This window comes from Eupeodes corollae, chromosome 1 (assembly GCF_945859685.1).
Source record: "Eupeodes corollae chromosome 1, idEupCoro1.1, whole genome shotgun sequence".
Taxonomy (NCBI): Eukaryota; Metazoa; Arthropoda; class Insecta; order Diptera; family Syrphidae; genus Eupeodes; species Eupeodes corollae.
Genome location: NC_079147.1, coordinates 110,536,255 through 110,552,301, shown reverse-complemented (window position 1 = coordinate 110,552,301; position 16,047 = coordinate 110,536,255). Strand labels below are relative to the sequence as shown.

At 34.8% G+C, this 16,047-nt stretch overlaps 1 protein-coding gene across 2 annotated transcripts in view; it reads left to right on the top strand.

The window, feature by feature from the left end:
• Window positions 1–16,047, top strand: part of LOC129938618 (uncharacterized) — a 215,707-nt gene that overhangs the window by 120,631 nt on the left and 79,029 nt on the right. For both annotated transcript variants that reach the window (XM_056046283.1, XM_056046284.1), the window contains exons 4-6: window positions 4,330–4,465; window positions 4,695–4,831; window positions 13,607–13,811. In XM_056046283.1, coding sequence (XP_055902258.1) covers window positions 4,330–4,465; window positions 4,695–4,831; window positions 13,607–13,811 — 478 coding nt within the window. The remainder of the gene's footprint in view (window positions 1–4,329; window positions 4,466–4,694; window positions 4,832–13,606; window positions 13,812–16,047) is intronic.

Below are 16,047 nucleotides of genomic sequence, written 5' to 3'. Positions count from 1 at the left end.
TTAGAATATTTTATTTATATTATATTAATATAACAATATTATTAAGAACTTTTCTATGATTTGTACTGTAATTACAAAACATTATTAATGGTTGGTGCTATATTATGCCTTTTATGCCGTGGTATTGGATGATTATAGAAGTTGAGTTCTTTTGTTTGAATTAATTTCAATTAAGTTATTAGTTATTACGGTCAGGGTCACCACCGAAAACTACTCTGGCTTAAAAATAAATACATTAAATTAGGCGGCGCAACCTTCCGTTGAGAACTAGGGCCTACTGACTTACAACTCTGAACCATTCCTGTGTTCGAGTAATGTTTTGACGGATGGGGGACCTAGAGTTTTAAGACGAACCCCAAGAGCAAATTTGAAAAATCACTTTTCTTGAAAAGAATAACTTTGGGAGGATTTGTCAATTCCTCCCAAGAAGCAGTACCCGTGAAAAAAACTTTAGATGGTTTGGGCAGTTATTGAACTCATTTCATACTTAAAAACTATTTAACAAAAACTTTGATTGCTGCAAAAAAATTAAAATTTATCTAAAAACACAATACGAACTTTTAGTAATTTTTCAAAGATCTTAGAAAAAGTGGAGAGGAGAGATACAGGTCTGTAATCCGAAATCTTTTTTCTGCAACCTTCTTTAAAAAGTTCTATAACCTCGGCGCATTTAATGTTATCAGGAAAGCAACCCCTATAAATACTTTGGTTGAATAAGAAACACAAGACGTCTACTACTTAGAGGGCAATATGTTTCAAAAATACACTTGATACACCATCAGTCGTGCATGGATTTCTATTTCTTAAGCCCAAAATAACATTATAGATTTCTCTCGAAGTTATCTCTTCAAAAATAAAGCTGTGAACTTGGATATCTTCGAAATCTGAAGAATTTGAGCAATTGCATTTATTAGAAATAATATTATATATAATAATTTGATATTGTTACAGTCCCTAAAATTTTATCAACTACTCTCCATTCTTCTCGTAAATTCTCATCAGTTCTTGCAATCATATCGGAGTAGTAATTATTACGATTATTTTCTATCTTTTCAGACACAGTTTTGCATACGTTTCCATAATGTTTCTTAAGTTTTTTATTTTTGTATATGTTTCATACATTTCATGCTTATTTTTTTCTTCTTTTTAATTTGATGAAGAAGATAAGAATTCATCCAAGGCCTTAAAAATTGTTGGCTACTGAACTTTTGCCTAGATGCAAAGGAACATGATTTTATGTGGTTTTGTAAAATATTTATAAACTGATCTAATAGAATGGAAGCGTCACTTTCTAAATAAACTTGCTCCCAGAATTCGTATTTCAAGCATTCTTTTAATAATTCAAAATCAATTTTATATTTCGTTTGATTAGCTGTTGGTTTCAGTTTCTCAAAACTTATATGAATACTATGATAAGTAAGCACAGTCATTCTGTGATCAGTAAGCTTAAAATCATGGACACTAAATTAGTTTGTATCATTCTTATGAGATCTTAAAAATATGTGATCAATGCAACTTTCAGTTGAATCGGTCACGCGGGTTGGTTCGTTAATAAAACTCTTAAGACCATTAGAAGCCATTGTAAAAAAATAATTTTCGGAATCATTATCTAAATAACAATTAAATTTTTTGTCTTTATAGTTTTAAGAATATTGCTAAATTCGTCAATGAATTTTTTTTATTAAATCCATGTAATCTATATAAGCACAGTATAGTATAGGTAAAATTATCGAACACAATCGATAGATACATTGTGTCAGCGCTAGTGAGACTTAATTTAAATCAATTGCACATATTACCATCCTTAACATACCCAGCTACACCTCCAGCAGAATATGAGTTATTACAATTGGCAAATAAAGAGTATACCGGTATATTATATGGACTTAATTCAAAATTGTATACCCAAATTTCACTCAAGACTATTTCTACAGGTAAATTAATAAGAGACCTAACATGAACTAATAGACTAGAAAAATTTTCTGTCTTCATCAAGGACGCATCAGCACTATTCAGCAGGGACGAATTAATAGAGACATGTCTAATTTTGGCATCTTCCAAACTCATACGTTTGTGCAGAAAGGCCATGAAGAATTCGAATACAAGAAAAACTGGGCTCCGCTGTGAATGCAGCAAACAACACCAGCGCTGAGTTCAAACGAAAAATTACTCTTGCAAAGCTCTGTTTCTTTGGGCTTAGAAAGCAATTGAGTAGTGAAGCCCTTGAATATATAAAAGACCCTTAGCAGCTCCGTCCTGCTACATATATCTAAATTGTAGAAGCATGGACTAGGACAAGAGCGGGTGAAAGCACCATGAGTCGTTTCGAGAGAAAAGCTCTTCGGGTGATCTAAGATAGCTGGGACAGTTAAGTGCATGGAAATCAATGGTCCGGCAGGGAAAGTCTTCGAATTAACGTAGAACAACGCAGTAGAGGAGAACTGATGATCGAAGCGTACACGTGAAAAGTGACCTCTGCCAACTTGGATTGCGTAACTGAGACATCTAAGGAACGAGCTAGATGGAGAGGTTTGTTCGTTGAGGCCCTAGTTCACGTACAATGTTTTTTTTTTAAATAATTAACGGGCACTCCAGGGGATATTAGTTCCTTTGACATGTTTAAAATTTAAACACAGTGCGAGCTTAAGGAAAAAAAGAAAGGGTTTTAGGGGCGATACCGGTGCACATTGGTGTCAAAGTTTTTAATATCAAAATTAAAGGGAAAAACAGAGTTTGGTACAGCATCCCACATTCTCGATGCTTGACATTCCAGGAAGTGCAAGTATTACGACTGAATTGTCTGAGGGGGGATACATTTCGCTAACTCGACAGAACACTTTATGTAAAAATACCGGTAGAGTGAAGTAATTCTTTTGGTTATAGTTCTATCGCCTATGATTTTTTGGATCCTGTCCCAGAAACTTAAACTTGTTATAGGGCTCCTGCCCAGATATACGAGTTGTAGATGTTAAAGTTTCGGACGAATGGAGGCTTTTGCAAATTACACTGTCGTCAAAATTCTTGGCACCTAGCAGCATTTTTGGTCATATCAAATATGTGATCAAATCAGCATTAAATTCCACACAGTGCTGTAGAATTGTGTAGAAAATTGACAATGCAGTTGAGATCGAAATTTGATGAGCTTATCACACGCTGCCGTTGAAGTTGCAAATCCTAAAGAAAAGGATGTGAATCTTAAACCGAATATGAAAAGCTAAGGGGTTGTCAGCGAAACATTGTAATGGATTAGAAGTTGCAGACAAGAATTCGGGGCGACAAAATGGAACCCTGGGAAACACCAGCATTTACTTTTTGAGTTTCAGATGTGAAACCATTCAATACAACTTGTATTGAACGGTAAGAACTATAGTTTCTAATCCAACGAAGAAAAAAGTCATCAAAAACAAAAGCACGCATTATTGATGAGAGCTTGGTGCCAAACTCTGTCAAATGCTTTTGAAATATCAAGCGCAATAATCTTATTCTCTCTTAAACGATGTACAGATTTGTTCCACTTTTCGGTTAGATAAGTGATCAGATCACCGGTAGACTGATAATTAATCAGCGTTTTAATGTAGATAGTACGTACGTAAGTAATATTGTTCGTCGTACCGCTTTTTTAAGTTAGGAACAGAACAATATATTACAATTTCAAGTGATATTTTATTTTTATAATTGAGTGTTAATTTAGTTTCACATTTAATTTTTTTTTTAATTTATGCATTTAAAAAAAATATATAAATTGCCAAAAAAACAAAAAGATTTATGGTCAAGTTGTGCATATAGGTATTTAAATTACGGTTTTCAACATTTTTAATTAGCTATCTCTCATTTGTATTATCTACATACCGTTATTTGAATTTCAATTAATTGAAGAAATAAAACCGGATTTAGTATTTTTACCTATATTACTAAAATAACTGCATCATATAGACACTCCATAATACTCTAAGACTAAAAACTACTTTTTATTTAATGACAAAAGGTAATTAATACAATGAAACTGTTTTATAATATGTATAAAGTAATAAACAACACAAACAAATTACCATCAAACAGATGTGCGAAGCCGTATTTGTGAACCAATCCATCATATCAGGTTAAATCGAAGCCATCCTTAATACATTAATAAGCGAATGATTAACGATTAGGTACTTACTTACTTTGAATAAAGCAAAATCGAGATGTCAAAACATTTAATGGGGCTTCGATAAGTCTTAAAAAATTTATGAGATTCAACTTTGATTTAAATTTTTTTAAGAAATAAGATTGATTAACTTTCTTGTTTAAGTAAAAATGAGCTCAATAGAAATTTTGTATTCTTTTCAGTTTGAAAACTCTAACGAGACACAAGTGACATTGAAAAAACTGAACTTTGATGCGTCGGGACATTATTACTGTGAAGTTTCAACGGACACACCAATTTTTACTAAAGCATCATCCGATGAATATTTAAACGTGTTCAGTAAGTATTTTTCTAACCTTCATAAACGTATAACCATACAAATGCCTACATTTGAAACATAAATTATAAAATCTTATGAATAAATTCACCTTTTACTTAAAACAGAATCATTAAAAAATAAATACAACTCATTTTAAATTTACCTTTACCCAAAATTGAGGATAACCCAATTTAACAAAAAACAACAAAAAAAAGGAAATATATTTGAATTTATTATTTTTGTTTACAGTTCCCCAGACAGGACCACCGACGATAAAATTTCGCAAAAGGACCCCATTCATTATAGGCGAACGTATATTAGCCATGTGTAATACAACCAGAGCACATCCCGCTCCGCACATAACTTGGTTAATTAATGGCAAAAAGGTATAACTAACTAACACATTCTCACATACGTACAGTAAACATATATACACTCATACAGATGTAAACACTCGTTTAAATTAGCGAAAATACTTTCAACTCCAACCAAACTCACTAATTAGCACCCGCTATAAGTAGTGTTTTGTTGAAAATTAAACGTGTAGGTCCTTTGAATCAGAGAAAAGGGAAATTTCAACCACAAACAGAAAAAAAGGGAATAAGAAAAAACAACAAAAAATTCATATCCTTCATGCGGCAGGGAAGTATTTTCTTGTTTTCAAAATGTCTAATGCATATGGATGAGGTCATTTGGTATCCGTAAAAGTAGATAGGCAATGAATTTTAATTTCTTTTTTTTTGTACTTAGGACGGCAATGGAAAGAGTTAGCATACACACATGAATAGGCATGAAATAGGCTTTGAAAGTCCAGTGTAAAATATTTGTTTCACCTCAAAATGTCAAAATGAGAGATGTAGTACGAGGTCGAAACTTGATTACATACCATTATTTTGTTGTCTTAAAATATAAGACCAACTTTCAAAATATGGCCTTAATGCACTTTACAAAAATGAAATATAGGCATTTTTCAGCAGTTGATCATATTGCACTTTGACAAAGTGAAATAAAACCAAATTATTTTTAAAAATAAGACCAACATATTTGTACGAGGCGGTTAAAAGTACAACCGCTGAAAATTGGCATTATTGCACTTGAACTTTAAAAAATTAAATGTCAAAGATCACGAAGTTTTCATAGATCGTAAAATATGCTTAATTTTTTTAAAGTTAGCCTTACTTCAAGTCGCCATAATGAAAAGTGCAATTACCTAGGTCTAGGAAAGGCAACGACTGATTTATTTTAATGCAAAAGAAACATTTCAAACTTCTAGACTCGGACCTAACCTTGAGGGTGCCAAAGGAGGGTTTGGTAAAGGAATGAATGCATATCTTCCAAAGAAACAGTGAATATGCTAAGGGGCTGAAACACTTGTTTGTGGAGTGAAAGATTCGACACCTAGTTTAAAGCTTACACAATATTAAATAAAACATATTCAACTATAGCGTATACCCGTGCGGGAGCTCCCGTAAATAATTTTTGTTCTCAATTTAAGTTACGCAAAGTATGTTTGTATGTTTTGCAAACACAATTTTTTAAAAGAAACTTAATAAATACAAAACAAATTCAGTTCCCATAGTCTACTGACATTTCTCTTTCTTTTGAACACCTTGACAAGCAGGAGAATGCTCGCAAGTCAACCCAAATGACCTGCGAACTATAAGTCTATCATCAATTGTTCTTAAGACCTTAGAAATTTGATTGATATTCATTTAAGGGCAAGTATTGATTCAAGGCTTCTGTCTATTTCTACTGTGCCTACTGTAAATGCAAATCGGTTGCTTTCCTTGACACCAAAGACGCCTTTAAAAACATGGACAAATCTGCAATAACATCTCTGAATGTAGATTGTTTGCTTGGGGAGTTAATTCATTTAATGCTGACTAAATAAATTAAAAAATAAATTATACAACTCTCAACCATTCCTGTGTACGAGTAATTGCAGGGATGGAAGGGACCTACAGTTTGTATGCCAATTCCGAACGGCTAAATTGAGAAAGCACTTTTTCATGACATGAATTACTCTTGGAGAATTTTTTAATTCTTCGGTACCGGTGAATACAACTTTAGGTGGCACAGGTAGGGATCTAACCCAAGACCTTTTGCATAAAAGTCCAACGCACTTACCATCATGCCAAGGGTAATACTTATGCTGACTAGAAAAATAATTACATCAAAACTCTTCTGCTAGAAGATTCCTTAGTAGAGGGACACCACAAGGTGCTTTTCTATCCCCTCTCCAGGATACCCTACTCTACCTTAGACTTGATATACTTAGCAAACAAAAAGCAGCAAGCTTTGCTCAGAGCTTCAATGCTATAAGTTTACAACAACAATGGGCACTCCTTAATTCTGAAGTATTTAGAATGAATTCCAAAGCACACGGGCACACGATCCCCCAGCTATAATTCGATAAAACTTAACTTATTGGTTAAGATCTGTACTCTGAACAACTTACATTAAGTCTACCATTCCGCCTTACCAATCATAGAAGCTTGTTAGAGGTGGATAAAGAAGTGATATCTACAACTGATATTTTCTCAGATATTGAGGCCAATATCAAATTTCTGGAAACTCTTTAACATGCCACAACTGTCGATCAATAAAGACATTCAAAGAAATTTTAAGCAGATTAACTTGCCAGAAATTGTTCAATACTACCAATTCCACTACCTTTGGATAGTGCTGGAATAGCTGCCGCTAATGCAAGACGCTATGAAGAAGACAAACTAAATAAATAAATTAGGTAGCGCAACAGTCCATAAAGAACCAGGGCCTAGTGACTTACAACTCTCAACCATTCCTGTGTGCGAGTAATACTGTCAGAGATGTAAGGACCTACAGTTTAAATGCCGAATCCGAACTGCAAATTTGAGAAAGCAAGTTTTCATGACAAGAATTACTCTTGGAGGATTTGTCAATTCTTTGCAAGAGGCAGCACCCGTGAAAAAAGTTAGTTGGACAGCCAGGGAATGAACCCAAGACCCCTTGCATGACAATCCAACGCACTAACCATCACGCTACGGGTACTACGAAGAAGACAAACACCAAGTGAAATAACATCGCAACGTGACATGTCACAAAAAACATCGGGACAATACAAAATTTAAAGCGATCAAGGTGCTTACTATATCTAAGCAGATCGCATATAAGCTCGATAATAGGTGTCATAACCGGGCACTTTCGAAAAGGGAAGCTCGCCACGTGGCAAGGCGTATTCTAAATGATTTTTGCAGAAGCTGTTTTGATGACAAAGAGGACAGAACAGTTCTATACTTCCACTGTACATGCCCTGTCTAGCTCAAAAACAGAATAGTTCTTCTATTACGATCTCAATCCTGTCAGTGCTTCACGTTCCGTAGAGAACTCAAAATAGTTTCATTGAGCTTGAAAGAAGGCCTCAAGATTCATGTGGTGTCACAATGGGCCATTTAACTGGAATTAGTTCGTCCTACTCCATCACGGACAACCACTATAACCTTTCCTATCATACCTACGGGTATAGTGGCTTACAACTCTTATCATGCCAAAGATGGAGGGAAATTACAGCTTATAGACCAAATTCGAACGCCTAACTAGGAATCAATTTTCATGACAAGAAACTCAAGAATTACCAATGGAGAATTAATCATGGAGCCTTTAACTTTCTTTCTACCAAATGCGGTCCTTTTAACAACTCTTTTAAAGTGTACGAGTATGAGTAGGAAATTTAAAACAAATAATTCTAACATAACCCAACAAGTAGCAGGTCCTTAGGTATAGGTCCTCTATCCACTGGATGCTCACAATTTTACCATCTGCTTGGTTATAAAATGGGTCTACACATCCCTGCGGTTACATAAACAACGTTCGTTCACCATAATCGGCCCTCACAACTCTCATACCATCAACATAAAAGGCTTAGATACTCGTAGCGTAGGTAATCCTGCAGCCTACAATCTTCTTTACCCAACTCACATTCCAGATTCCAGTTTCAGCAACATCAGAACAGAAGGGAAATATGTAGGTAGCTATAAATTATGAATTAGCCTTATAACATTAAATTTGGTTGCATCTTTGGTATACCTACAATACTATAGATTCTCTTGTGTACTGAAAGAACTTTAAATCGTAAAATTTGTGCAACATTTTGAGGTAGAATATGGTTTGAAAAACAACATGTGAATAAAATTCGACAGTTCTCAAGTTAGTGTTGGCTTCGTTGTCATTGTCGTTATTGTTATCTTAATTTTATTTTTCTTGTTTGTTTGAGCTTTTCAAAAAATGCTACTTGAGAACATGATTATTTAACATACATAAATCTACATGCAAAACCTTGAAGATGGAAATAAGATTCCGAGATATATTTAATGGCATGTCAATTTATTTGCTTTGCGACCTTATCCATAAGCTTTTCCCTCTTGTAAAGTGAAATAAATGAAATTGTTAAAATGATTTATGTAAATAATGCCGCTATATGGTGTAGGTTTTTCTTTGGAAAAGTGAAGGCGATCCTTGAATAATATTGGCAATTTACATATGTATGTATATATATTTATTTGTATACCTACCTAAAGAATGTATAAAGACTGAAGAAATTTTCCATGCTTGGGGGATTTGATTAATTTAGCGGTTGTCGAAAAAACAATTCCAGCCCAATAACGAATTTATGAAAATTGAATTTTTGTTTTTTACAATCAAAGTCAAAAGTTATACAAACGGTTATTGTAGAAGTTTAGGTTATAAGAGTTATAACGTTGAATATTAAATTTTATGATGTCATTAGCAGTATTTTCCTCACTGAAAGAATGTTGAATTATTTATATTTTATAGTAGCACTGCTCTTTTTTTGTGTTCAAAATGTGTCATTAGGCTAAATTTATGAAAGGAAATGAAGAGTCGTTATGGAATGAAGATATATGAAGCTATAATGATGTTTGCTTGGAAATCATCAATTTCATAAAAAAAAAAACATTTAATACAAAAATAATTTTGGGGTCAAGAACAAAGAATCGGGAGGCACAGATTTGATAGAAAGTTCCAAGAAATGGGCTAAATCTTTATCTACATATATTTAAAAGCCGCCAATTTACTTAATTGAAATATTTGTGAGAACGATGGTCGATATAATTAGATGCAAAGAGAAGGGGTGGATTTCAGTCAAAAGTTAAGCATGTAAAAGTTATATTAAAACTTTAAAGAACGTGCATAATAAATTGGCTCGATTTTTGTTTTCTTAAAATTCAGTTTTCGGGCACTAAGCAAAAGTTGTCACAATATATTACAATAACAGGCAAACAAACATTTTGAAAAAAAATTCTGATCTTGCAATGCCCCAAGGTCAATAAAAAGTCTCATGAATCCAAAAAAGTACATAGAATACAAATTAATTTTTCGAACATAAATAATTTATTGTTCAGTCTGATTAAACAAGTTTAAACAAGTTCAGAACAGCAAAAACTACAAGTTAAACAAAATATTTGCTCTTATAAATCCATCACGTCTTATTGAGGAACAAACAGCAGCCGAAGCTCCAGTTACAATCTTAACGCCGTAAGGAAAAATAAGTGTTTTAATCAATTTAGGATCTTGAATACAACCACTAAAAAAAAATACCCCAATTCCACTCGATTAGGTCAATGTAGTCCTTATCATTAAATTTGAATTTTGGTACAACGAAAGACCGCACTGAATTTGGGTAAACTCCATTCTGCTGCTCTCTTGCTTTTTTAAACTCTTTACAAAGCCAAAACTCGTATTGCAGCTCTTTCGTCTACAATTATTGCAATTTAAATATTTTCCCGATGTCCAAAGTAGCTGTTTCTCTGAATAACAGCATCAATTACTAATTTTAAATTTTCAGACATTTTCAGACATTGTCAACATAATGGTATTTTGAAGGTATGGAGTACCGTTTTTAGACTGGCGTTGAGTTTTTATTTCAAACCACATTGGGGTACAGTTTTTTATTATGAAATTGACCGCCAATAGTAGATTTTCTGATGGAGTAAAAATTGAAAGATTTAGCCTTAAAATTCGATTCCCAGTTGTTAGCCATCGTGAGTGAGAGGCTTTAACAGATTTTCTTTTCTTTAAACTTTCATTACAAACCCCTTTTAGCTTAAAAAAATTTCAAATAAGTACCATTGGTCAATGTTGATATCCTGAAGGCTACATCCGACTGCCTGTAATAACACTACTATCAAGTTCTCACGGTCTTTCAACTTATTTCTTAAAATACTTGTAAAACTACGTGGTGCGGTCGTAGTTCTATCTAGATGCTCACATAAGTGTCTCAATGTAGTTCGTTTGCATCCAATTGGCATAAGAACCATTGCAACGGTTTTCATAGCTCTAGTTCCAAACGATGAATTAAATCTCCCTTGGAACCCGTGTTTACATCGCTTCCAATAACTACACCTTCAGCTTTATCAACAACTTTTTCATCAAAGGAGAGATGTCTTAAGTATTCAGATAAAGCTCTTTCAATAAACTCAAATGCTCTTCAAGAACAACCTTCCCTTTTTTCGTAATGAGAGTTTCATCTTTTCCTTTGGAAGATTATGCCTCTAGTTGTGTCGGTTGAGTTTTGCCCAATTCTTTTCTTCTTGCTCTGTAGAGCTCCTTCCTATATGTATCGATTTAAAATTCGTAGTTTTTTTTCTATGATCTGACGTAAATATTTGATCAATGGTGGCCTTCCCTGGTCTGACGTCACACTCATGAGGACATATCACGTTGTTGACGAATTGCTGTTGACATTAGAAAGGATTTTATATGCAATGTTCAGAATCGACCATGCTACTGCTCCATACCAAGTCATCGCCTTTGAATAATTCAGCAGACGGTTCGTCATCGCCGCTTTATAAATTTGAGAAGTGCTCTATCCATGTTTTCAATATAGACTGCGGTTCTATTACGATGTTCCCCTGCTTGTCCTTACATGCTTCGATTCGTGGCTGGTACCCTTGGAAGGTTTTTTTTACACGAATATCATTCCTGTTGCGACATCCCTCTATCTCCTCGATCGCGCGCTTCTCATGCTCTCTTTTTTTCCATCTAAGAAGCCGGTGTTCCTCTCTCCTCTTCTGCTCGTATAGCTCGAGAGCAGCTCTGGTTCTTCTGTTCGGCGCCGCTTTGTATGCCTGTGTATATAATGTGGTCAATCTGGTTGACACTTTGACAGTTGATTGATCAGGAGATTTCCATGTCCCCTTGTGGATATTGAGATGTGTGAACTGCGTACTAACTACCAGAACGTCTCGCCCAGCAGAGAAATCGATCAGCCTGAATTCGTTATCGAAGGTGGTGTCGTGCAGCCTGTATCCCGATTACGCCACCAAAGATGACTTCTCTTCCTAGCTTGGCGTTAACATCTCCTAAGATAATTTTAATGTCATAGCATAGCCAGGGCACTGCTCATAAGCCTTGTCCAAGAGCTCGAAGAATTGTATTTGTTTTTTATTTGACGTCTTCATCTTTCTCTTCTGTTGGGGGCATACGCGAATACGCTTATGTTGGGGAATTTAGCCTTGATGCGGATTGTCGTGATGCGCGCGCTCACACTGTTGAAACTCAAGACTTTTTGCCTGAGTCTAGTTCCTACGAAAAATCCACCCAAATAGATGTTGTCTTTTTTCTCGGAAGCAGTTGACGTAGTATAAATCGCAGTCTTTTAGTTTGCGTTTGGCCGGTTCATCAAATCCCACTTCTTGGATGGTGGTAATATCTGCCTTGCAGCAGTTTAGGGCTTCCGCAAATTATTCGGCTGCACGTGGTCTGTTGGGGGACCTAATATTCTACGTACAGATCCAAAGTTCGTTGTCCTTATTTCTTTTGCGTGGATTGTCAAAAGCAAATCCGTCCGTATCCGAGGGTTGTTGGTGATTCCCAACTAAGGTATTTTGTACGTGGTCAGGAAGTCACCCCGACGGCACAACACCCAACCTGGAGGGCCAGACCTTTAGTTTCATCTGCGTACTAATGCCTATAGGCAAGTGATCAGAATTTAATTTACTTAGCCTGCTATTGATTAGCAACGTTCTTATTAGCTTGAGTAGAAATCGGCGGCGCTTAGGTTTAATCAATGAAATTGAAGAGATGGGAAATCGTTGACATTTGGTACATACATTTGATGAGTGTTTATCTGAGGTGTCATTGTAGAGAACGATGTTCTTTTGTTTCTAGAAGAAAGCTCTTCTTTTAAAGCAAACAATTTTCGTCCAATTTGGACAAGTAGGATCAGTTGAGGTGTGACCCTCGGTGCAATAGGCGCATTTTAATCTTATTAGAATTGCATTTACCTGGCAATTTTGTTCGTCAATATTTCTTTTATAAGTCCTTACTTTTAATAATTTACCATACAGAACGTTTCATTAGATTAGAGTTTGATTTCTTAATTTCGCCAATTTCAAATAATTTTTAACTTTAAACTTCATGAGCTTAAATTTTGAATTGAAAAATACACTTGTTTGTTTTAGTAAGTAGTTTACAGGAATGGAGAAGGCCTAGAGTTTCAAGCCGAATCCGAACGGCTAGTTTGAAAGAGCACTTTTCATGATAAGCATTACTGTTGGGGAGTTTGTAAATTCCTCGCAAGAGCCAGTGCCCGTGAAAAAAATTTAAAGGGCACAGGCACGGTTTGAATCCAAGACCTCTGGCATGACAAGTCCAACGCAGTACCCATCATGTCACGGGTACTACGGGTAGGAGTTTAGAAGACTCCATATAAGCTACGAATCAGTAATGCTTTCGACTTCAATTAACTTTTATATTGACTGAATTTGAATTGATCTAAAGAAAAACCTGGTGAATTTATGATTTGGAAATAGTATAAGAATAGAAGGAAACAGTTTTTGCGTCTAGTTAAATGTTCAAAGAAAATGAATTGATAGTTTTTACAAACATTTATTGTCAGAAGTCCATAAAATATTTTAGGTGGGTGCATCATTAACTTAAAACAAACTATGGGGACATTTGGCTGTATGGGAATTTCTAAACTCTATATTTTCCGTTTGAGGTGTGGTGTCATCGAGAATAGATTTTTAATTATATTAAATGGTATCAATAACTCATTAGTATTTTTATGTTCGAAATTCTTCTACTTTTTTTTACAAATATTTCCTTTTGTTGTTATTGTCAATAAATCACTGATTCCCTCTCAAATTGGCCATATAATGTAGGTCGATGAAAAATATGTACGAACACATCATGTCTATTCGATGAGTGGCAAAAATAACCATCGGAAGAGTCAACAGCAACACCAACAACAACTACAACAACAATATTATCAACACGAATATCACCATCCTCAACAATACCATCTACCAGGAGTTGATAGATACGACAAGAGCCTGAGAATCGCATCGGGTGGCAGCAACTGGAGAGGTAATTAATGTGCTAGCACTTTGTTTAATTGAATTTCATCCTTGTTGTTACAAATAAATTTTAAGAACCACTCCTTCCTCCATCCCAACACCGCCTTTTGGAGAACCTTAATGATTATATTTTCAAGCTATACGATACAAAATTTTACCTATAGTTATTTCGATTCCTATTTTAGAAAGGAAGGACCAGACTTTAAATTGGACCATATGCAGTTCCTTTAATGTGTATCGTACCTACATATATTGTGTAAAGTGTATGCTTATGGTCCTTCCAGTTATTGTGCTCATGTTCATAGTTCGTAAATCGTTAAGGTTTACTGAACAAAGTTTGGAAAGGCCAAAATCCATGTATTGTTCATGTTCAGTGTACTTACCCGTATAGAATGTACTATGTATACCATATATCTTATCCCCTGAAGCCAAATAGTTTTTGATTGGCTATAAGAACTTTAAAATCGTATGCTTTGGAGTTTAAAAATTAATTTAATTTTATATATTTTTTGAACATTGCTACTATTTATTTTGCACAATTTAAATTATAACTTCAAAAAATATGTTTCAAACATATTTTTCAAAATGTAAATCTTCCTAAGTTTATTTTATTAGTTTTAATATTCGTACGGGAATAAACTAAGGTTGGAAAAGTTGCAATGATTTAGAATAGTTCTTGCTGAATTTCTAGAATAACGTGTTCTGAGCTGTATGCCGCACAGCGCTCAGAGGAAATAGGTAGTCATCGCCGTATATAACGTTCCCTCGTTATCACACAATAAGTTATTATAGAAAAAATTAAACATTTTCAACATCAGGGGCTTCCAAAAACTTTCAACTCCCGGAGTACTTTTTGTATTTAAGGTTTATAGTACAAAAGTTACACAATTTTTTCGCCATAGTTTAGAGTTTCGAGATGTCGTTTAAGATTACTTGGAAGAACATTTTTCCATGTTTTTATTTTAATAATATCATCGCTTCCAAACATTGTCAAAGCTAAAAAGTTTGTCTCTTCTAAAATAGTTTTTCAAGTTAACTTATACAGATAAAAAGACTGAATAGAATAAATCTGTACAAAATACGACTAAAATTTTGCAAAATTACCGTAACAATCATTAACAGGTCTCCTTCAGTGCAGATGGAAAACAGCATTTGTCTAGCGTGTCCCTAAAAAAGATGAATTATATTCACCCTCCAACTATCGTCTATAGCGCTCACGTCGCTTCTTTCCAAGGTCATGGAAAGGCTAAGTAATTATAAGCTTAAGTATTAACTTGAGTATCGAAATCTTCCTAATTATCGCCGGCATGGCTTTGGTAGCAATAGGTCCACCGGTGATTTGATGGTATATACATCCAATGAGTATTTGTAAATTGTTTTTGAGCAAGAAGGATTATTGCACTTGATAATTCAAAAGCATTTAATAGAGTTTGGCACCAAGATCTCTTATCGAAAATGCGTACTTCTGGTATTGATGAATCTCTTCTTCTTTGGATTAGAAACTTAACGTTCAATAAAATTGTTTTGTATGATTTTAAATCTGAAACTCGTCTTGTCCCCAAATCTCTTCCTCATGTTCATAAACTGTCTCTTATCTGCCACTTCTGATCCATTAAACTGTTTCGCTGACGAAACCCCAGCTATTCGCTTCCATTTTCACATCCTTCTCCTACGGATATGGAACTTCAATGGAACCTTATGTACTGTCCAATGAGGAATTATTAACTTTGTAGAATTGAATGCTTCCAAAACTCAATGCCGTCTCCTGTTTTTAAAGCATATCCCACCCAGTTGCACCTATCCCTGATTGCATCAAGGAAACTTATTAAATTTCACCGACATTGCCAAAGATGTTGCTAGTTGCTTAAGATTTCTCCGATGCCGGTGCAAGAAATTTTGCACCCCTTTTGATTCAGCTGTTATTTATAAAGCCTTCATTCGTCCAAGGTTATAGTGGCTTTCCGTGATGGAGTAGAACGCACTAAGGCCGGAATCTTGAGGCTTTCTTCTTAGCTCAATGATAAGTCCCTTACGAAACGTTAAAGACTGATTATTTTCATATGATTGAGATCGTTTACATCGTTATAGAAGAATTCTCCTAGGTATTTCACTTTTGCAAACGTCATTTGAGAATACGGCTACCCGCGTAGTTTGCTTTAATATTTGACAGTGCCCGGTTATGACATCTGCTTAGAGACAGCAAGCACCTTGTGTGCCTTAAATCAAGTTTAGACCACATGTTTTTC